General features: G+C 41.8%; 1 protein-coding gene across 1 annotated transcript in view; it reads right to left on the minus strand.

Moving 5' to 3' along the window:
* The window catches only part of LTK (leukocyte receptor tyrosine kinase), a 104,240-nt gene that overhangs the window by 23,735 nt on the left and 56,425 nt on the right, over positions 1 to 24,080 (minus strand). Inside the window, 9 exon segments of the mRNA XM_086614181.1 lie at positions 1,356 to 1,506; positions 2,042 to 2,219; positions 4,125 to 4,226; positions 9,093 to 9,187; positions 14,415 to 14,581; positions 16,463 to 16,563; positions 16,973 to 17,125; positions 18,032 to 18,169; positions 20,178 to 20,317. Coding sequence (XP_086470307.1) covers positions 1,356 to 1,506; positions 2,042 to 2,219; positions 4,125 to 4,226; positions 9,093 to 9,187; positions 14,415 to 14,581; positions 16,463 to 16,563; positions 16,973 to 17,125; positions 18,032 to 18,169; positions 20,178 to 20,317 — 1,225 coding nt within the window.

Consider the following 24,080-nt stretch of genomic DNA (forward strand, 5'->3'; position numbering starts at 1 on the left):
TTGCGTGGGTCATGTAATGTATCTAGGCCAGAAGCGTGATGCCAGTTTTACTGCTTGTGCCCTCTCATTCAAAGAAGAGGACAAAAGATGACAAGGTAGATGAGGACCAGGGAAAAGCAACTGGGGTAAATCTAAGGAGAGAGAATAAAGGTTTGGAGCTACAGAACTTCTTCAGAGAAAGGAAAACAAACGTTAGTAACCCAACATACAGATTCAGCAGGAGTTCTGAAGCCAAAGAAAGCTAAGCTTTGGAAGTGGGAAAAATGAAGGGAAGCTTTTTTCAATGGCATCTGCCAAAGACAGCTAGTTAGTGCTGGGTTATACTTTGCAATTTGGAGAACAAGTCATGAAATGCAAGAGGGTAATGGACAACTTTGCAGATTATGACCTAGGCCTAGAGAGTACACTGGAGGGGGAACTGAACATATAAAAATGTATGTTTTAGATAGATATAATTCTCGTACTATCGAAAGTAAAGAAAGACTCGTTTTAGGATCTGTTGCAGTATCTGGGTAAGGCATCATATCGTCCAGGCAAGGTAAACAGTAACTTTGAATGCCTGCAAGAATAGCGTATGTGTCCCAAAACTCAGCAGTCTATCTGTGCGGAAAAGAGAAAACAGCTTTGTTCCTGGTCATGGGCTGACAGATTACACCTCTGGAAAGAGGCGATACCAAAGAATTCATGCTGAAAAGAAGCAACTTTTGAGCCTAAGTGATAAAAAGACTTTCAAATCTTTTGGTCTAGCATTAGAGGACACACATATAAGCATTTGTGTCACCAGTTTCGGTTTGTCATGAGTGCGCTTTTCGTCATTACAAATGCCTAATCCAAGGGTCATTGTAGTTAGTGGCAAGATTCCCACTGGTTTTGATAGGCTTTGGATTCATACCTTAGTCTGTAAGCTTAGAAAGTAAAACAGTGCAGCCACCACGCTGCTGGATGCTTCCATAAATAACAGTAAATTATCTGAAATCCTGGCAGACAGAAGGAAACCTAGGCTGTGGAATAATAAGAGAGGTAGCACGCAACTATCGCCTACTAGCTCCCTGCTTAAAATAAGCAGAAGAAAGCTGATGAGGAATTTATTTTAAATACCAGGACCTTAAAGCAAAGTTCCTGTGGGCTTCACATTTGTTTGTGCATATTGGGATTGTTTTTCTTTTCAGAGTTCTTTATATTTGTTTTGAGATTCTTTCTAACTTGGTTTATTGGTTCTTCCCAAGCTCCTGACTGGATTTCATTGCTGGATCCAGGGATTTCTATCTTTCATCACCAAACCCCAAGCCACCCACTGAATCTCACTGAATTGTATCTGCAAAGTCTCTGCCCACAGGTGCTTGTGCAGCCCTCACCCCAGGGCACGCATCCTCTCCCTGCTGCCCCACTAAGATGTAGAGCAGCTCATCCTTCTCCAGCTGGAAGGTGGCTGAGATGAAGACCCCATGGGACCTCTTATTGTGGTTTTTGGCTCCCTTCCCTCCAGCTGCTCCATAGGCAGAAATCCTGGAAGAAAAAGGAAACAATTAAAGAGACAAATCTCACTTCTCATCCCCAAAGCAACTCCATCTGCAAGTTCTCCCCAGCCTGCACTCCCAAACAGACATTGTTTCAGAGCAGGCTCCCCTGCTGCATCATTTCACAGTTATTCTTTGTCTGAGACCCATGCAGCCAAGGCTGCTCAAGAGGATAGACCAACTACACCACAGCACTGCAGACAGAGACTTCAGGAGCAAACAGCACGACCTGGTATAGCCAAATCTGGAAGACCCAGGCTTTGAGGCTGAAATAATGGCAGCATTTCCACTTGACCGCGTGCCCACAGTCACTCCTGTTCTGATCTCTTCTAAATCATCCCTCCACCCTTCCATGCTTCACAGTAGCTCAGACAAATGCTTACAGCTGGTGCTCCTATTTCTCTCTTACTTCACTGCCCTTCCACCCATTCAGTACAGCTGGTCCCACACTTCACTCTTTCTGAAACTCCACGAACAAGAAGCAGTTAAACGTGGCTGCCTGTCCAGCACACACTGGTACTCACCTGTATCGGTTTGTAGCTGGCACCCGCCAGACTTGCACTCCCCGGAGCCTGCCCTCTTTCTCCACAGTCACTGACACGTTGCTGTTCCTATAAGCACTGTCACACTGAGCTTGAGTTGGCCCGTGTGGGCCACTGGCACCACATGTTGTGAACCACCAGAGAACAACAGATGTGTCTCCTGTGACCAAAACAGCAAGAGGTGGGGCAGATGTGAGCTTCCTATAACTCACAATAACTATATAACCAAAGGACAAGTATCATTGAAACAAACAGCTGTTCCTGTTGATACATTCCTTAATGCTCCTTCCATAACCAAATTCACGTTATTATTCACAAAGAATATTAATGATTTTTATTTAAAAATGAGATGATGATGAAGAGAAAGATCATGTTGCAGCAGTATATGCTATACACAAGGCTTTAAAACTCAATACGTCAGTTTGATCAAATGCTTATTATTATAATTGTACCAAAAAATGCTTAAATTTGCATTTACAATGTTGAGGACTTGAAAGCCTAAAGTTAAATTTATGCTAAATGTTAAATTTAAATGCTAAAGTTAGATTTATCTGCTCAACTTTAATGCAGCTCTTATATAATACCAACCTTAATTATATGATCACAGAGTACTTATATTATCCCAACTTTATTCTAGTCATAGCACAGCTACTGCTCTGTATATAGTCATCGTTTGCTTTTCCCTCCTCTCACCTTACTTCCTGCACACTATTTAATAAATCATGGACTGCAGATAAACCCCATCAATTGGGGGAGGAGGGGAGAGGGCTTCTGAGGAGGGGTTTATCCAAGTTCCTCACAGACATTATCAAATTCCTCTTCTCAGTGCCAGTATGAAGCAAGGAGATATTTAAATTTCCAGATGGGAACTGAAGCATATACACAGAAATAAAGGTTGAAAACATCTGCTATTACTACTAGTGACTAGCTGTGAAACATGGTGAAAGTTTGAAGTGACTGGTCTCAGGCTTGCGCAAGGACCCTGCGGCCGCAACAACAGTCAGAGGACAGTCTCCTGCTACTTTCAGCAGGGGACATTTCCCTCCAAGCAAACTTCTTCCTGGCTCTCATTAAGCATTATTCTTTTGTTCTACAACAATGCAGCAGATAACCGTCTCCTCCATTTCACAACGTTTGTCTAAGACCCAAACATATCCGTCTTGTCCAGTGAATGAGATGAGGCCTAAGAATCTGAAAACTGTATGATGCAGAGCATGCACAAAGCCCAATGTCAGAGTAGAACTATTCAAGAGCTGAATGATTAAAATAGCAGTAAAAATCACAAACCTTTAAAAAAAAATTCTAATTTTGTTTAAAGGAAAAGTCAAGAAAAACTATCCTCAACATATGTCATCCTGCGAACACACAGATGCATTATTGGGGTAAGAGTGTCAGCTACATCACAGAAATCTCTGCCTCTTGAGCCAGCAGGAACTAACAGCAGTACAGGTTGTCACAATTCAAGTGGACACAGTCTTCAGGAGGTGGTGCAGTCACACACAGGTGTTTGTTGGCAGCAAAGCAGCCTCCTCAGGCTCTTCTCACCCACACAGTTGTTAACTGTCCTCCAGAGTGGCAACTTCTACTTCTATCAGTAAACTGGTCCTCAGTGTTTCTTGTTCTCCTAGTTTTTCATCCAGTTTTTCTCCTCAGTGGATTTCCAGATCCTCAGTGGAATCTTTATCTTTACATCCCTAATCTCCACTCATTAGGTTCAGCTTCACCGCTCACCAAGTCCCAGTACATCTCTATGCCCAGCTTTCTGAACCGGTCTACACATCCCGTTCCTGAGCTGGCTTTTGCACACTCCGAACTTGAGTTGAGCAGCTTCTGCTTTTACTTAAAGCTTCTGCTTTTCTTTAAAGACATCCTGCTATTTAAGGACTGGTGAGTTGGGCTCCAGCAAACTGCTGCCCTATAGCTAAAGAGGGACAACCTGACATAGTCTCCTTATCTTTAGGATGGATTACATTTAGTTGCCCCGTTGCTGTAGGGTAGGCAGATCACATCGAGAAGATGGGAAGGGAGACACCTTTTATAGCCAAGAGACAGGTTTTCCATGTACCTGGGAGGGAAGGCTCTTCCAGAGGGTTCAGAAGATGTTCATCCGGGATGCTAACCTCCCGTGGATACTGGCGTTTCCCACCAAAATGATTTCGTTGTCTTCCTGTAATAGTTCGTAGAATGAATGAGAGAGACAGGAGAGTGGTAGAAAAGAGAGATGGAAAATTTAAAGATCACATAAATGAACCAAGTACAACCATTTTGTTAAAATAAATAAATAATACCTTGCACAGAAAAGGTGTTTTAAACAATCATAATTTTTTATTATTCTTTTGGGCCCATGTCTTGTGTTAGCTACTTGTAACTGTGCTGAAAACGATGGGTCTTCACACAAACACAAACTCTCCATGTTATCCCATGCAGGTTCAGCTGCAGAATAAGCTCCTTGGCCAACAAATTGCTCTGGCTGTGATTAGAAGAGACTTTCAGAAGAGGGAGAACAGATACCAGGTATTGATGCTCTGTTGGTCAAAGCGCAGGTGACAATTCTGGACAGGCGGTGGAGGTGTAAAGGAGAGAAAAATTGTTCTCTTTGGTTCTGAATGGTGTCATGGTAAGTAAACCAGCCAAACAGATCTCAGTAACCAACTTCGAACACCTCAGACCTTGCTTAGAGAATAAAACGCTGAATAAAATCACGTCTCACTAACATACACAGTTAAAAAACAGTAGCATATCCTTAACACAAATTATAAATCTTTGAACAAACCTTTTGGAAAAACACAGAGCGAAATGCTACATTTCTGACCAGTGAAACAGGTCTTTAGAAATAAGTCCTTTCCCAGAGAGGAGGGACTTCAAAGCAATTGCTGATCTAAAGCATCTGAATGCATTGAGAACACCACACAACCAAAGCTCCCTTACAACAGGAAAAAGTAATAACGGAACCCTTGTCTTATAATCTGCAAGCATCTTGTTTCAATAGTTAAATTATCCATTTTGATGCAGATCTCTGATTGGAAAATCTCTGGGAGACGCTTCCTTCCATTTTATGAGCCCTCAGTTAATTTAATACCTAACATTTTTCATTAGTCAAAAAATATTACAAATATTTCAATTTGTTCCAGTTGTGAGAATCTAACAGCTGTTTGATGCTCTATTCAAAACAGACTCACTCAGCTCCAGCTGGACAATTATCTCTGCCACAAAGCCACTGCTCCAAAGAACGATAATTAACACCCTTGTTAGCTGCGTCAGAAAGGCCAAATAACTAATTGAAGCATGGAGACCTTGCTGAGCTTCTACTCCTGAGAATATTCCCCCCAGGTCTGGCTGAAAGCACATTGATGGATGGAAGTAAAAGGGAGCTTTGTACAGACCAAAACAAGACATTAACCCAAAACAAATGATCTGGATCAAAGACAAGAAGGAGAACCAAATGAAAAAGACAATGCATGGCCAGAAAAGATGCTTGGTCTCCCAAGCCCTGCACTGAATTATGAATCTCAAAGGTCACAACAGTTTCAGATAGTTAGAGACATACAAGAAGTCTAGTTATGTTTGCCAGAGTGAAGGAATGTAAATCACTCTCTGAAATAGAGTCAGTCTGTGTGTCTGCATGGATTTTTTTGCAGCATCCCTAAGGCAATGCCTCACTTCCAAACAAACAGTCTTTCCTCCTTCTTCAAACAGTCCCAAACCCTCAATGCACTGGAAGAAAGCTTCTGTCTCCTTGCTCAGCAGCAGACAAGCTGCAAGTCAAGCTGAGCATCACTCTGTCCACATGAGCTGTTAACTCTTAGAAGACTGATATTTTATGCACTGTCAGACATGAATTTGTAAGGTGGCATTTTCTACAAACATGGTGCTCCAGCTATTTTAGCTTCTACTTCCTTCTCTGACAGCCAACGTGTTGACTCTAAGTGAACGGAAGGGAACAAGACAATTCAAATTAAGGTGTACCTATATCAGAAAAATATGAAGAGCACAGGACTCCTTTCTCCAAGATTTAGCTAATGCTATTTATTTTCACACTGAAAAGGAACAGAACAAAGTGTAAAGAAGAAAGACAGGGCATCTCCTAAAGGGAAAGAGCCTAACCCACTCCTACTTCTGTCTCTGGGGCTGTAATGATAAAAGATATAATGATCTCAGGGCCAGGATTAATCAGAATAAGGTGCCCCACAGGATCCTCAGAGTATGCATGGTCTCCTCAGAGATCTCACCTTACTGATGCAGGTTGGGGCATTCTTGGAAGCCTCTCCACCTTGTCCTGGAGTGGGACAGAGAATGAGGAAACTGCACCAGCTTCCCCCTTCCCCATCCCTGTGGTTGATCTATTGCATTTCTGGCCAACACCTCCTTAAATCAGGGAAATGAGGCAGTAATGAGGCTTGAACCACCCCCCACTGTCCACCTCAAGCAATGAGACGGACAGGTCAACAGAACCGACTTCGCTGAGTGGGGGACTGCAAAGTCAAGAACTAGAGATATGCTATACAAGTGCTCTCTTTGGACAATCTTGCTATTTATAAAGCAGTATTCTGGGAAATTGTAAATGATGCACAGAATAAAATGTTATCTCTAGGTCAGGGCAGTAGAGTGCACTTTGACAGACCACAGACCTGTTATCCTAATTTGAACAACATAATGCTCAGAGCACCAAAAGGTAATAAATAGTAAAAGCAGTGATCACAAGCACTGAGGGCAACAATCACGCAGCAGTACTCTAATTGTCGTGCCAGCCCACTTTTCTATATTTAGACACTCAAAATTCAGACCTCTTCCTATGAAAGCTCTAATTAACTATAACGATAAAATACCTTTACACCTGTCCCTAAAAGTTCTCACAACAAACCAGGCCCATGTCATCTGGTCTTTGCCACTGTCTTACACAAGGTGATTGTATTAACCAGAAGGTGGGTTCATCTCCCCTTTTTCACAGGAGAACATCTGTCACTGCTCAGGATCTGCCATCCAAAGAACGGTCTGTTTGGTTTTTGTCGTTATTGATGTCCCTTGAGTCGCCCTCACTACCCACTTGTTTTCCTCCTAAATCTTAATGAATCTTTCCTCTTGATTTTGAGGTATATTGAAAATCTTGCCTTCTTTCTGAGCTTGCATACAGACAAGCAGTGCTTTCAAAGCCTGCACTGGGTTTGGTCGAGCAATTGAACGAGAGGATTGAAATAGATGGAGAAAATAATATATAGATCCTAGCAAGCAGTGAATTCTTCCTTCCTGCCATACATCCTTCCTGCTGCCCTCATGCAAAGAATTCACTGCTTGGATCTTAATTGGCTCTCTCTCTGACATCTGAAACCTCTCCTTGCCAGAGAGAAATAATTTCATTACTGAAAACACAGCAGAGCTGCTGGGCTCCTCTGCAACCTAACTGAATTAAAGTCATGAGAAGACAAATGCAAGGGAGTTGCTTTCAGAGGCGAGAAAACGTCAATTTGCAAAGAGAATTCAAGGAACGGTGGCAAGCACAAGGCTTCCGAGAAACATGTTTCCTTTGTGATGTCTGTCTTCTGCATGAGTCACACATCTCTGGGTCACACCTTCAGATGGGGTAAGTGCCAGCTGCTCCTGGACATCAGTACAATTTATACTAATTGAAAACGAGGAGTAACTTGGGCAGTCTAATGGACAAGCTCTGATAACATTGCTGCAGCGGCATTCATGCCCCATATATTTGTCAATGGATACACCACAGCCAGCAAAGTGTCTGCAGGTAAACTGGGGGCTGTATTTGCTCTCAGGAGGGCAGTAAACTCCAGCAGTTGACTTCATATCAGCTGGCACAAGAACATCTGGAATCACTCCCTTTAGTTTCCTCAAAAGGTTTCAAAACATAGTGTTAGCATGGAGGTCCCAAAGGGTTTGAGAACCAGGGATGTTAAGGAACTAGAGTGAACAAATGACATTACCATTAAGGAACATCTCTTTCTCTTAATTTCAAATGAAAATGTGCATGCTCAGCATTTTATAGAAGAGTGTTTTCAGTGCCCACAGAACAGAAGAGTACAGGAGACTAAATCAGACAAAGGCAGGAGGGAAAAGGACCTTTTGCTGATGAAGAACTTTTCACACATCTGTTTTGACATAAGCCTTCCCACATCTTATGTTAGGCTACAGCTAGCCTCCCTAGGGACATGTTATTACCCTAAATGCTGACATACTGGGTGCAGTGACACATGAAGGGTAGCACATTTTGTCTGCAACAGAAGTCACAACTCAAGTGCTGCATATTCTCCAGTTCCTTTACAGCAGAGCATATAAGTCTTCTCTGCAGGGACAAAAAGAAGACAGTTTCTAATATTTGCAAGTTCTTCAAGTATCCAAGCTCTTTCTACTTGTCTAAGAAAATACAACTCTTGCAAACATGCTCCAGAGAGTAGCACCCTCTGAAAAATGGCTCAATTTTTCAGTGGAATATATTATGATCAGGTGCATTTTCAGTAATGAAGCAAAGGAAAGCATGCCTATTATGTATCTGGCAGTGACAGCTGATGTACCTCCTTGCAGGGTAAAACAAACTTGTCACAATAATCTAAACTTTACTGTCAGAGAGTCACTTTATCCTTTCCTTTTCTTCCTTTCCTCCACTAAAATATAGTGACTTTCCCCTTTGATTTCAACAAATTCCCTTCAGCTATCAATTGCCAGGGTGCATAGGTCAGCAGAGACTGCTGAAGAGCAGTGTGATGTAATCTTTCCACTTAGAGGCTAAGGAATAAGTCTAGTGTTTCTTGCCAAGACACATAGACAGGTCTCAACTATGTGATACAGGATATCCCAGATTAGAGAAAAAAAAGAGCATTAGGAGACTCTGACACACTGTAAAATTGCCTCTACTAGCAATCTTCAGTAGGTCTGAGATAAAATGTCATTGTGCTGTAAAAGCTAACACAAATGATCCATGTGCACTCTGTGGGGGCAACAGAGTGTGCATGTGTCTTGAATCTGTGGGATGCTGATTACACTACCCAAATGCTTTAAGGATTCTGCGACATCTGTGGCTCACCATCAGTGGAGCAGTCCAGTCCAAATGTAATATTGTCGATAGCAATGTCTGCTTGCGAATTCCAGCCCCAGGTTGCCAGGAGTTGCAGTTGAAACCTTTGCAATAAGACAGAAGTTTTAGAGAAGACAGACAAAGGGGTAGGGGGAAAAAACCAAACCTTGAGAGTACAGTGTTCCCTTATCATCACTATGTTTCCTCCAGACAAGCCCTGCTGAACAGACAAAAGGGCTTGCTAGAAATCTTATCCACACATCAACAGTTAGTAAGGACCAAACAACATTCATATAGTGCAACATTTCATAGGCAACAAGAATGAGAGCCCTACTTCCCCTGCTATCTGCACACACATATAGAAATACAAGCTATTGTGCCTCACTAATAGTTACACACAGACAACCATCCTTATTCAATTGCTATAAACAGTCAGGGAATTAGACATGTGCAAAATGGAAGGGAAAAAAGAATCCCCTTCTTTCCATCCCCAAAGAGACAGCCAGAATAAAAACTAAACAGAACAACAATATTCAAATAGACAGGAATCTCGGGCCTGATCCTCAGCCAATGTAACTCACCAAGGTGACATGAGTTTATTTCAGCTGAAGGTCAGGACATTTAAAATTTCAGCCATAACTCCCTGAAGTGTTTGCTTTCTGTACTACCTCATCTTTATCCACCATGACCAGTTGTTTAGCTACTTATCTAGGAGGTCTGTCATGTGCGCTGCCACGTTCTGAATTCACAAGAAGGAAAGAAAATGGGCTGAAGGATCTCCTTCTAACAGATAGGACTGAATTGTTTTTCATTAAATTTCGGAAATAAACATGTGTCTGATGCCCAGTCCATTTAGACCTTATTAAAAGCATGTGGAGAGGACTTCTACTGCTGTCACTGGTGAAGCTCAATGATGATTTATGAGAGATCAAGCACTGACCTGCCTAACACATTAATCATTCAGTCTAGGAACACACTTGTCCTAAATTAGTGGCAATAAAGTATGTGTGTATATTCCACCCACCAGCCAAATGTTGGTCCATACCCACAGTTAATATAACATTGCATAGCTGCATCAAAATCTTTAGGGATAAGCTGCTTTACCCCAGCTCAGGAATGGCCCCTCGTGCTTTAACGAGAGCATTCACGCCTACAGGACCTGTGTGCTCTGGGAGTAGATGTTGGTGCATCAAATGTAAACCAAGGGTCTCTTGAATGATCACTCTCTTTGCTATGGGGTCAGTAGGGGAATTTGCCACTAGATCCCCTTCCTACAGAAACTTGCCTCTTTATTAGCAGGTTTAGCAATAACTTTGCCTTTTCAGACTTTGTATGTAAGTCCACTGACACAAGACAGTAATTCCTCCAGCCTTTTGATGGAAAAGAAAGTCACAGCACCCTGAGCCCAGGACTAGGGCACTTCTAGGATCAACAGCCATAGATACAGCACCACAGCCTACTCCTTACTTAAGGCACTCACATGGGATCGTGACTTTGGTCAGGTCTATCTGCTGTATCTGGTCCATGGAGTCAGAGCAGAAGAGGATCCACGGCACTGCACTACAAGGTATCAGCTGAGTAGAAGCGGGAGCCTAGGGAATGACCTCCCTTCCCCAGTGCATGAAAACAGACATCTTAAACTCTGGGCTCCGTATACCTCCTCTTTCTGATATAACTTCAGAAAAAGAGGAGGCATTTGCCTGTTAAACTCTGTGCTGTGCTAGCCAGAGGGGTTTCCAGAGTTCCAGCTCATTGAGTTCATTTTGCTGATTCCAGTGTATTACACTCTCCAGCTATCTGATGTGTCATCTTCTGCCTGTCTGATTTTCTTCTGATAGCAGCCTTTTTACCTCTGTGTGTGAACCAAATGAATAAATTTGCCATCCGATCACTACAAGCAGTTTTCCAAGTAGCTAGATGCTAAATAGCATCTCCAACTGGGAGGCTGATCAGCAAACTGCATAGTCTGTCTTCCTTCTCTCCTAAGAAACAAATTCACTGGAGGAAGCTGTTTCTAAAAACTACTTATGTAGCCCCTCCATGGCCTCCTCCTTCTATCTGCTAAGGCTTCTCTATTTCTGGCGCCATCAAGCCATTCATGTTCTGCTACAGCAACTATTTGTGTTGCAATTCATGTCTATCCCTTCTCCTTGTGTGACCTGCTCCCTCTCACTCTGCTACTGGCTATCATCCCTTCAAGGATTCAAGGGAAAATATAGTCCTTTTACACAGCAAGAGAAGGACAGGAGTTTCCTGAAGATTCAGGATGCATGAAAATGACACGCCAGCCCAAACTCTGTACTAAAAATTTCCCTAAGCACAGCATTGCTGGAGTTTCCATTACCAAGGAAAGCAGGTAGCACCCATAAATATACAGAAAAGTCACTCATGGAGGTTTATACCAAACTGTACTAAGATTGTTCAGCAATGTTCACCATACACCACTGTTTACAATTGTTTGCAACTTCATCAACCTTAAACCAATTTAGGCTGAACTTCTGTATTTTGAGTGATTTGATATGACTTGCCTAGAAGTCAAAATGTTTTGCCAGTGTTGAGGATAAGGCACTGCAGGGATTCATCATTTTTGACCATGCTTGAAAATGCTGACAACTTTTTAAGTGCTTTGTGCTACCAGGTATTGGAAGCGTGACCTGAAATTTGTGAAGAGTCTCACATGGCAGGGATGAGCTTTTTTTTTTTCCGTTTGAATGAGAATCTATTCAAATGTTAGTAAAATGTCCTTAAAAATTTTAAATCCCTGACACTTCTATGACTGGTAGAATTTTCTTCATCCTGAAGTCTCCTCTTCCCTGGATACCTTAAAATCTGTGGCTAAATGATACTTTCCATGGCAGTGCTGTTATGAACTGTGTCAGGTCTTGCTTCAGCTACATGAACTGAGGACTGCCCTTCCAAATTAATGAATACACATTCTTCTCCAGTCCTTCTTTCTTTTGCTGATCCTGGCCAAATAGGAGAAGCTGCCTAAACTGAATCCAAGAGAACAAGGTGGTATCTCGGAGGGGTTGAGGAGCTCCCTGGGAAATGTACAGCTAAGGAGTTTGGACGTGGTGTGCGGGGGTTTGGGCCTGAGATCTACAGAAAGAAATATCCAGTCAACCACGAAGACTGGAAATCAACCTTTACTGTAGATCTAGGATCATCAAAATAAAAGTGCACAAGAGACAACTGGGAGAAGAGAATGGAAGCACAGGGAAGGGAGTCAGACTTAATAAAAAAACCAACACAGACAGACATAGCACCTGCTGAAAGAGAGATAGAAACAAGAATCAGGGAGGAGTTCAGAGAGGGAAATTGTGACTGGAAGCATAAGACAGATAAATAGGTTCATAAATGAGAGCCTGAAGGAGAAGGAAGAGAGATCAAGTATATGAAAACACAGAATAAAGGCACTGAGTGCTCACAGAAGCAGGTGAGACGGGACAGAAGGAACAGAGCATGGAAGGAACAAGACAAGAGGCCTGGGATGGAGCCCAAGTGTCCTGGGAGCACAAAGACCAGTGTTTTCTCACTTGGGGCAAATAGCAACACTTCCTGCAAAGTGTGCACTGCTTCTGCTTCTGTTACAGATCAGTGCAGCAAATGACAACTTCTTACTGCTGTCAGTCACTTGGCCAGCTCAGGTAGCACAGGTCTGCTTGCTAGATCGAATAGTTCCAGCCTCACTCACAGTGATTGCCACTGTTGTGTCACATCAGTTTTAAATTTGTTTGAAAATGGCATATGAAAAGGTTACATGAAGTGAAACAAGACAGAACTACTTGAAAGAGACTGTGATAATACAGGTATGCATGACCTACCTACTTCTTTCATTTTGTCTAGGTGCTCAACTTTTTAAAACGTTACAGTATTTGAATACCAATTTTTTTCATGCAGTGCTGGCCAGTGCTCCCTAAAGCCTCTTGCTATCCATTCCCTCCTGCCACAGAAGATCCATTTCCCTTCAGAACTGAGACATGCAAAAATCAGAGGCTTCAGGGGACAAGCATAAGGGACCACATATCAGAGAAGACAGAAGGTCTTAAACACCTCTGAAGAGCCCCTAGGACTCTGCTGTGGTCCCCACACATGAAAATGCCTAGGGAAAAGAGCTATTCTGGACAAATTCACTGGTCACACTTTACATATGCAGAACTAAACAGATGCTAATCCACAGGGCTCCAGACTGCATCAGACAGGAATATTAAATACACTGCCAGCATGCAGACCTATCCTATTCTAAAGGAATAATTCATGGCAGAGGTGCATATGGTGAACACATGATAATGCTGAGACCAAAGGTAACCGTGAAATTAAACTAGAAAGAGGGTAGAACAACATTCTCTCTCTGAGTTTTACTGCTGCTTGTGTCTGAATTGCTATCACTTCCAGACTCCATCCTTTAGCCTTTTACACAAAGATGCAGAGAATATTTGAAGTTAAAAGGAATCCCCTCAAACCTTCTAATCCATGAATTACTTTTTGAGACATTATTATGTAGATATTTTTCCATTTATAATAGTCACTGGATAGACTTTGAGATTTTTTTTAAGTGTCTTGTGAAACAGGCTTTCCTGAGGAAGACGCAAAAAAATCAGATGGGAGTAATTTAAAAATCGTTCATGTTGTGTAAAATAACCAGCTGCCAATACCAGCTACATGGCTTGAGACAGAATGACACTGGGTGAGGGAGGAGAAATATCTGATTATTTTAGATTGGGTTGAAGTTCTTTGGATCTTCAATATTTGACTTCACGCTGTATTTTCACACCTAAAACTGAAAACTTTAGTGCAAGGTTGATTTGGGCAATGGTCTTTTCCTGAGATTATTGCGTTAGTGATGTGGCAATGAATGATCTCCAGTTGCCTAGGCTGCGCTGGTATAGATCCTAGGCTAGACAGTTATATTGGCTGAACTGTGGTTTTACCACTCATTTGACTCACATGGTTTTTGCTGTGGGAGTACAAAGTGCAGCTATGCTAATACAGCTGTTTCCCTACTCGGAGCACTTTGTCACCATGAGGATTGGTAAAATGTTTCTAGTACAGACACTTGCTATTCCCAATACCTAAACACTGTTTGAAGACTGCTTGTATGTGCAGACACACAGTATGTGCTTGTGCTGAGCTAAGCTGTGTATGTGCATGAAGATATGCATGTATGACAGAATGCTTTCTCAGCAAGCAGAATTGCAGGACTCTTGTATTTTTTTCAGTAGAAATTGCCATGAAAGAAAGCAAGAATGAAAGTGATGCTTCACAACAAAGACAGTAACAATTTAGTAAATCTTTAGGGATAACCCTGGATGCTGCCAGTGGAACTCTTACCGATTCTGAAGCACTGGCATTGGTAAGGTGATGAGGAACCAGTGGTCGCTCCAGCTCCCTGCTCTTTCCCACATTGGCAAGGTGATTGGAGCTCCCTTTATCTCTTCCCTGACAGAGAAGGAGATGGTACCATTGTAGCTGCCAAAAACATGCACTGAGAATTGGATCTGTAATAGTGGAAGAAGAGAAAAAGAAAGGTATCCTGTGATAAAAAGCGAAAGGTACTCACTTTTCCTCTCACTGGAGATTTGAGGCACCAAGCCTTTGATCCTGGGTGAAACTGTTTAATCACACACACCACTAAGGACCCCACTGCTTGTATATTACTCATTGTTCTCGCTGGACACCCTGACTGACACTCCTGTTAGGCAGCTGTTCTCCAACCACTAACAAACGGCATCCATGGCCTCACATACCATCTGAGAGGCAGCACTGGCTTCCTTGTTGTCTCCTTCAAGAACAAAAAGTAGTAAAGCAGAGGAACACAGGCTTAAACTCAAGAAATGCTTAATCATTCAATGCTTCCACCAGAGTTTGGTTATTGCAGAAAGACAATCCTAACCGCATTCCTCTTCAGTGTTCTCACAGCTTAGAGATTCCTGTGAAAGGGTTTGAACCACAGTTTAAATCTTTTAAGGATTCCAGTTGTAACCACCCAGGTTAATGTGTTGCACTGATATGGCTCAATATCCAGGCACTGATATATATATATATATATATATATATATATATATATATATATATATATATCACAAAAGTACTCCAGGGTGAGAGCTGCCCTGCCCCAAATGTCCTTGAAATGAGGAATTAGGCTGTCTCTAGAGGCAGGAAACCTCAACCCACATACTCGCTCCAAGTCATAGGCACCATCTGGACTGTAGCACCCATATGACAGGAGAGCAACCTGATCACCAAGTCAAAGAATATTTTGAAGCAGGATTTGTTCCTCTTTCTTTGGGGCAATCAGTTCCACTTTGCCATAGAGCAAGAGAGCACTGCTATCTCCATCACTTCTTTGAGCACTCAGCTATTATTTATATTACAGAGAGCACCAGCAGCAAAGGGAGCACACACAGGCAAATGACAACCACAGGAGGTTCCTTGCTCCTGAAATGTGGGTTCAAATCCTTGCCAGTGGAGAAGAGAATGGGTCCAGATCTCCTGTGACCATAACTAACAGTTACTGCTTTTTCTCTTCCTGGTTTTGTGAATCTAGCTCCAAGCACATTTTATTTTGTTGGAACCACCCAGCAAACTTGACCTGGATTTATAAATAAATATAAATACTGAAGTTACATTTTTGGCACCTGCACTGTATTTCTTTTGCCAGCTCTAATGAGGAGGCATCAAAGCTTTCTGTTTTCACCTATCAGGGCTGGACTCCAACTCAAACTCGCAGCTAATTTTCCTAAGTGTTATGTGTGCTATATTTTTTAATATTTTTAAATCCAGCATCTCATAGTTCCCCTTATTCTTTGTAGAGATCTGAGCTGAAGGCAGGTTACGTGGTTTTATCCATGCCAGGCTGCCCTCAGCTTTTGAAATTTCTGAAGAATATGAACAAAAGTTTATTATCTTCATCTATTCCTGGAAAAATCTAATGCCTACTATTTTCACGCTTCTGTTCTCAGTGAAACTGTTAAGTTTGTTAACTCCTATGAAAGTATTGCAGAGTTTAGGAAGAGAAGTCTCAGCATCAGCAGGTATACTGAATGTCTCAACAGCCCAGAAAGCCCACTCCCTGTCCTAAAAACCAAGGCCACCTCATACAATCCAGGTGCTGGGTCCCCTTTAGAGGAATGGCCAGTACAGCCACGGTGGGAAGTTTTCCATACCAAGGAGCTATTTTGGGGCTCCTGCTTTCACTTACTGGAGGTGCACCTCATGTCTGCTTTCCAGTCTTCAACAAGTAGCTAGCTAGGTGATATAGTCAGCTCTTCAGCTTTCCAGTGTTTCATAGAGTGTGCAGAGGCACAGGAGAATGGATGTACTGTGCAAAGATTGCCTGATGATTAACTCCACAAAGGTGCTAAGACAGAGTGATATACCTGGTAGTCTTCAGTGGCAATACTGGCAGGCAAGATGGTACTGTAAGCCTTGGCCACACCACTCGTCTGATTGCTGTGTGTTCGCAGGTAGAGGAAATGTCCTGCAAACAGAAAAGCAAATCAGAAAAGACAAGATGATGTTTTCCATTTTTGTACTCTCTTGAAAAAATTTTACATCATTGTGTTGAAGCACAGCTTAAGTAAGATGACAAGCATTGCTTGAGAGCAAATCTATTAGTGAGGCAGTTAAGTTGGATATAATAAGCACTCTGGTAGATTTCAGCAACACAAAAGTCAACATTCCAAACCCTTTCCTGGAACATGAGTGCATAAATCTCAGACACTACTCAAGTATGTTCCCATACAGGGGCTCACATCAATCTACAGTGAACTCCTGATCAGCCCTAATTCTTACACCATTAGCATCAATGACTTTTGCTGAGACAAACACTGGCCTGGAAGAGCTTATTTATACACAGATAGAGTGAAAGAACACTATGAGGAACCTACCTCCCGTGGCTTGCAAGGTAGACCCTACAAATGAGTCATCTTGAGTCTTTTCAGTAAAGCTCCGAATAGACCAAGGAGATGCTGCAGTTTCATTCAGTGTCCAGCCACATGGACCCTCTTCAAAAGAGCAATGTGAGCCCTCTGGGAGACTGTCTACAATGGAGAACAAGAAAAAGCAGGAAAACAGGAGAAACTTGATTATGGAAGAACACAAACAGCAGCAAAAATCAAAATTCATTGTAGTTGGCTAAGCTACCCAACTTCCACTACATGGTTTTTCCATGTCAAAATACCAATTGATCTCATTTTTTTATTTCCAGAGTCACCATTAGAAAGCCAATACTTTGCTTCTGGAGGTATTTGAGGCTTTGCAGTTCTGTTCTGCTATAGATACTGCGCGAAACTGCAGCTCCCACAAGCTAAAGGATGGTAAATCGCTGCCATATGTTTGTAAAGGCTTTGCTGTATATGAAATTATAAGCATCACAAAGTTTTCTGTGTTTCAGTTAAAGGAAGGCCAATCAACGACTATTTTAGATAGCTAGCAACAAAGCTCAATGCTTCTTTGCACCACATACACTAAGCCAGTGGATTTCTCAGTCATGATGTGTGAGATGAGCTCTCAACTGGGATCCTGGAGGGACAGATTAGTGACTGATCATGTTGGTGGCTGGCACTAGGAACACAATCAGCACCTTCCACTGAAGAGAAGTTCAGACCTTGGCTCCAGAAGGAACTTCTCACCCAGCTGCAGACATGTAAATACGGTTTTGCCTTTCTCTGAAGTAGCAGCAACTATGAAAGGCGCGTCATTGAGCTCCTTACTGCAATATTTAAAAAAACGAAAACAAACCAAGAAGTCCAAATCCATTTTATTGTATATAGGGTGAATTTTCAAAGAGATTCTTAGTATCCAATTAATGTAAATAGGCTAAATTAATTCAGGAGGCAAAATACTGAATAAATCTAGAGAGAGAATAAATTTAACTTATTTTTCATTCTAAATTATTTCTTCTAACAAGATGAAGGTTTCCACAAAGTGCCATGACACATACTCACCACACCTCACTCCTTCCTGTTCCTTGGCAGGGCAATCAGTGATGAATTCACAGATTTGTAGGTGGCTGACACAGACTCCATGAAAGCAGGGGAAGGTGGAGCCTTTGTCATATATAGAAAGATCTTGGTTTTCTTTATCTAAAGGAAAGAGAAAGAAGCCCAGAGAGATGAGTTGGCAGAATGTGTATGACCCTTCACATGTATCAGCCTTCATGCGCAGGACCCGAGAAAGTGTCCTTTAGGTGATAAATGGTACTCATCTCTACTTTTTACCATGTAGGTTTCTATGCAGCATGAGATTCCTGCAGATCACTTCAGCTCTCACGGAGACCAAATTTATTGCCGCTTTCTCTCTCATGCAGTGTCTTCCGCTGTGTTTGTGTTATTTTTAGATAATCACTTTTTTTTTTTTTAATGAAGGACCTGATGGTTTCCTACTATGGTGTGCCCCTCAGTTCTGCACACATGACTCCGCACCTGCCATGCAGTGGCGCCATGCTGCATGACACCCTGCTGCTGGCGACAGAGATACCCACTTAGCTCCCGTCCCGACAGACATGTTGCTATGCCCTATTGAGACTCAGGCTTAACTGACACTCATGCTGCTGACACACTTCTGTGTCAGCTCTGTGGCATCCAGCCCATGAAGAGAGCTGCTTCCCCAGCAAGTTGGCTCACTGTACAGGAACTTCACTCATGCACCCTAGTTAGTCAAGTCAGCTATACTCCATGAGCACTTAACTGGCTGCCTAGGTACCCAGTGACCAGGCTGACCACAATTTTTAAGTTGGATACTTCCCAAAAGCATGACTCTTAACATACCCACCCTGTCCTGTGGATGTGTATGTGCAAGAGCCTGTTATGGACCTGCAGGTTTCTGTAGGTCTGTTCTGGACCTGCTCGCCTTTAGCAGAGCTCTGCACAGAAGTTCCACTGGGATTGTTACTGCTCTGGAAAAAATGCAAAAGTCAGGGAACCAACTCCAGAAGCAAGAGAAAAGGATACCTCTGCAGTAATTCAAGTACGCAGTTTGAAATAGTATTTCTTCATGGCACTGTGTTGTGCTGGGTACATGCCATCAGCTTATTTAGAGACTGAGGTGCTTTACCATAGTGCTTCAGACTGTATGCATCCCCTCAGAACTCCATGATTGTCAAAAAACTCATTGCATTAAAAACATAATGTTTGTTAAACTCAAAGGTTGACAACTGCAATAAAATTAAATTAAATCTTTAATACAATCAAAACCAGTCTCATAACATATTATGAAACAGCTCTGTGAAACCAGTATTCTCTTTTCACATTTGAAGCTTTTTACATTTACATTCCAAGCTATTTCTACAGCGTCTGCAAAAGGAAGCAATAGCATTATATTAAAGCATGAAAACCAGGAAGTGAAGATGATTATGTCTCCAACCTGCAGGCTGCCTGTGCCGCCAGACTCTTGTACTTCCAAGAAGTCTAAATGACATTAGCAAGGTTCTGCACAGCTACTGAGGATCATTTGCAAGACATTCACAACAGAACTGTAAGTGCCAGGTAAAACTGGGGATTTCTGAGCTGAGCACTCAGTATTTTGGAGAAAATTATCACATTCTGATTATTTTCATTTTAGACAGAAGTTCTCAGCCTGGCAGTAGAAAACAGACCCCATGGAGTGCAGATCAATGTTTCTTTTCTTTATAGATTTGGGAGATGGACCCCCAGTATGGAAAAGGCTTTGGTAACACAGGGTAGTTTTTTGTTCTTGATTATTTAAGAAAGAAAAATATTAAATGCTAAAATAAGCTAGGCAAAGACTTTCTCCATCCCTGTTGCTGCATGCAGCATAAGCCCCCTTGTTTTCTCATACAAAGATCAAGCAAAACAAATCTGAAATCAGAGAATATCGCTTAAATCAGTTCTATAATTCTGAGCTTCTACCCTGCCTTCAGAGCACATGTGTACACGTGTGTGCACACACATAAAGCACATGCAAATGTGACCTTTGACAAGTAAGCTCTGCTAGAAACCCCAGAGGAAACTCAGCTTTCGTTTATCTCTCATCTGACCAACTCTCTGATCACACTCACCAGTTTTGGTGAGGGTGCTGTTCACTTTTCTGACTGCGTTTGGTTATTCTAAATCTGACTGTATTATGACATACCATGAAAGCAGTTCCTGAGTTGCAAGGAGCCCACGGCCAGTACTCCAACCTCTTGTGATCCACAGTTTGAATACAGCAAGGTGATTTTAAATGGTCTTTCTATTCGGCCAATCTGGGCCATCAGGGATTTCCATTTCATCCTACAAGACAACAAGTAGCTATCAAACATACACACAGCATGCTGGAATCCTTGAAGTCTATAGCATAAAGATTCTGCACTGTACCAAATAGAGGTAATAGTATTCACATAGGGAATATAATACTGATGAATGTAAATTCCAACATAGCAAATAGGAGTTAAGATGTCCAGCCTAACAAGCTCACGGTAAGTTATCTTTGCTGCAGATCCTATTGCTAATGATGAAAAGATTCGACCATTCTTAATGATTCTTAAGCTAAAATGGGGCTTAAAATATCCAAAATTTTGGACATACACTGCCATATGTGCCTTCCACATACATTGTTGTGTTCTGTTTGCTTTTACAAGTACAGGTCAACTAAGCAGCTGCACAAGTCTCTGGATCTCCTCAAGCTAAGACTGACATTGTATGTTCTAGACGTAAATGTCTGGCCCTGAATGTTTTTTGGTTGTGTCAAGGGTGAGAACCTTTTTCTGTGCATTCTCTATCTAATTTCCCAGTTTAACAAGCTAGAGCGCACCCCAAAGCAAGGAGAAGAAGTGGTGTGGTGTTCCAGAAAACGCAGATTGCTTGGCAATTTACCTTTCACCACAGAACAAATGCCATAGCCCCTAGACAGCAAAGGTTTCTCAACTGTGCAGCACTTGTGGCAGTTCAGAGAAAGATGGTCCCATGCACTCTAATTTTAAAGGTGGTTGTTAGGCATTGAAAGCTAGAAAGAGATACCAAATGAGAATTTTCAAAGTACCTCACTCAGACTGACAGAAGTCAGGGTATCCAAGTGTCACTAAAAAAATCCAGCAGGATTCTTAAAAATATTTTTATTTTATTTTATTTTTATTTTTAAAAACTGTCCTTTTACCTCATGTTAATGAGACAGTAAAATACAGTTAAAACTATATGTTATTATTTTGTAAAAGGGTTGCAGCAAGGACAGTGACAAAGGAATCCTTGCTCTAAGCTCCTTTCAGAAAAGAGTACTGGACTGAGACAAATTTACCTGTACCCTACATACTGCTGATGTTGCTGGGGGCGCCCTGGCCGAGTGACTTTAAGTCAGTGCCAGTGGGATGATAAGGAGGCCAGACCACAAAGTTAAGATGTGTTCCTCAGGCTTTGCTCCTAGTATTACTTTTTCATTTGCAAAATGCCTTCATCTGCCATGAAGTGATCATCTAGACCATGTCCTGCCCCAGAAACACATTGGAAGGCAACTTCTGGAGAACAAACACATCTCTACCAGACACAATGTGAAAATCACAGATCACCTAATTTGCAACTTGCAAAAAACTCAAAGCAACTTCGTTTATCATCCTCTCCACTTTTGCTTGTCATTGATTAGTTACCTAACCCATTCTTCCCTCCACAAACGAACTATATACCTTTTTCTGGTGAGAGTTTCTTACTATCACTTGTACAGCATCCCCCATCTTTCACTTTCACCATTGTATACACACATAAATACCCACAGATATCCTAAACTCATCTGAAGTTGAGCTCATCTAATCAAGATTACCCTATTTCTCCTGTTCGCTGTTCCATTATATTGTATTCAATAGTTTAATGTAATTTAAATCTCCAACCCTGAACAACAACTGCACCATCTCTACTACCCAAAGGAGAACAACTGATTTGCTTTCATTTTGTATGACAGTGCAGCTTCAGGAATGTCCAGCACTTACAAATATATCTTATAAAAAAACTTATAGATGGATCCTCTCCTACCACACTGTGGCACAATGTCTGAGAGGATTCAGCACTGACCCAGAACTGAGTCACTTCTTCTACATGACATAACTTTGTTCATCACTCCATTGCATCCTGTTGACCACAAAAATCAATGGGCCTTTAACAAATTGGCTCAACAAGTCACTGATGGCAAGAAGAGTCTTTAAATCTTTTGAATTTTCCTGTTGAGTGTACTAGAACTTCTTTCCAATCCCTGAGACGTAGTTTTAGTACCTCCACCAAGTTACAACCCACCTCCCAGCTGAGACATCAGAGTACCGCCAGTGCTACCACACCCCTGAGTGCAGGAACCGGTAGCACACAGCCTCTGATTCGCAGCCAGCGTTACATTTAGTGGTAGCAGCTAAAAAGATTACTGCCCCACAGCTGAAAACAATGACTAGTTCATCGGCTGCACCTTAATCCTATATGGTTTATGAGCCAGACACTTTGGCACTTGCTGTTTATAGCTTGGCATAGCAAAATAAATGAGAACCACTGGTGATCTAAGTCGATAAACCAAACTCTGAAACGTCACAGCTGAGAAAGACACACTATGCATTCAGCCATCTCTGCTGGGAAAACTGTGGCATCTGGTAGAAGAGCCAGGCCACTATCTCAAACCACTACTTGTGTGAACTGGCAGCTCCTCTAAGTCAGAGCCCTAAGGTCCCATGAAAAATTCCAGTTCTGCACTGAAATATCTCTAGTACTGAAATTTAACTCCATTTATAACACCACAGGAAAAGCTGGCAAGCATCCAGAGTCTGCTAAAAATGACAAGTGGCTTTGCATCATGCAGAATACTTCTGTGTATGGAGTCTCATCATCATTGAGGTATTCCCTTTCAGAGAAAGCCTCCATCCCAAGATACAAATGCAGCAAGATTTTTAATGCTGTAAATAATTACACCCTCTTTGCTTGGTCCCACTATCCAAACAGGGACTAGTCAGTGCCAATTTCATTTTCTTAATGGAATTGGGAACAAAGCCCATTGTTGATCTAACAGAAGATGGATCATTGCAGCAGGCTTCCAGATAAGCCAAGCTTGGCAAAATTTTTCCTATTGATTTTACGTCAAACCAGATCTCAAGTAATGAGGTAATATTACTCTTCTTCTAAATAGAGATGTTAAAATCGATCTATAAGTATGGAAGGGGTATCAGAGTCTGACATATTTTGAGAAATTTGCATGGATAGAAAGTTTGGAATTGCAAGCAACCTGATGCTTAAGGCAAGAGAATTCAAGATTCACCTTGCTATAATTTTGACTTTTGATTTGTATTTTCAACTTTTCATTTGTGTCTCAATCTCCTCTGCTGAGCAAAAATCTACCTCTCTCTCCTTACCAATCCTTTCTATGCCATGCCTTTCCATATCCAACAAAGGAAACTCATCATGAATCTTAAGAAAGACTTTTAACATCAAGAACAACAATTTCTTCATTAAGAGTGAAAAATTCAACAAAGATGAACAGGAAAGCTTAAACCTTTTCTGAATTAGAGGGACTCACTGCATGGGTTACTGCACAAAGGCATGTATGCTAAATGCTTCTAGGCTCAGTCAGTGAACATACAAATTAGAAGCTTTACATTACTTTTCTGCATACAGGAAGTTGTTATCTGCATGTCTCTGCAAACATTCAGTTCTAGTCATTGGACTTAGCAGGAAATAGATGAGAGAGCAGAACACATGCCTACCCCTCTTGCCTTCACCAACCAGCTAGCGGGTTCGTATTTGACCCAGTGTATTTTTGGGTGCAATTTCAACAGAGGCATGAGGGGCAATAAACTATACTCCCAGCTTAGTTTTCAAAAATCATTGTCTTATATAACAGCTGGGCAGCCTTTCCTTTTCTAGCTGCACTTTTTAATCGAAATGGCTATGCTTATTGTTGTCAGTACATATTAGGCATTTTCTGGGGACGCTTACCAGGCTACTCTGTCAAAAGCTTATGTAGTTGGACACCTAATTTATGTAACCCAAATGACCCTAGGAGAAGTGTCAAAGATGGTAAGTATCTGTGAGCGTCTTA

The sequence above is a fragment of the Tauraco erythrolophus genome, chromosome 6 (genome assembly GCF_009769465.1).
Source record: "Tauraco erythrolophus isolate bTauEry1 chromosome 6, bTauEry1.pri, whole genome shotgun sequence".
Classification (NCBI taxonomy): domain Eukaryota; kingdom Metazoa; phylum Chordata; class Aves; order Musophagiformes; family Musophagidae; genus Tauraco; species Tauraco erythrolophus.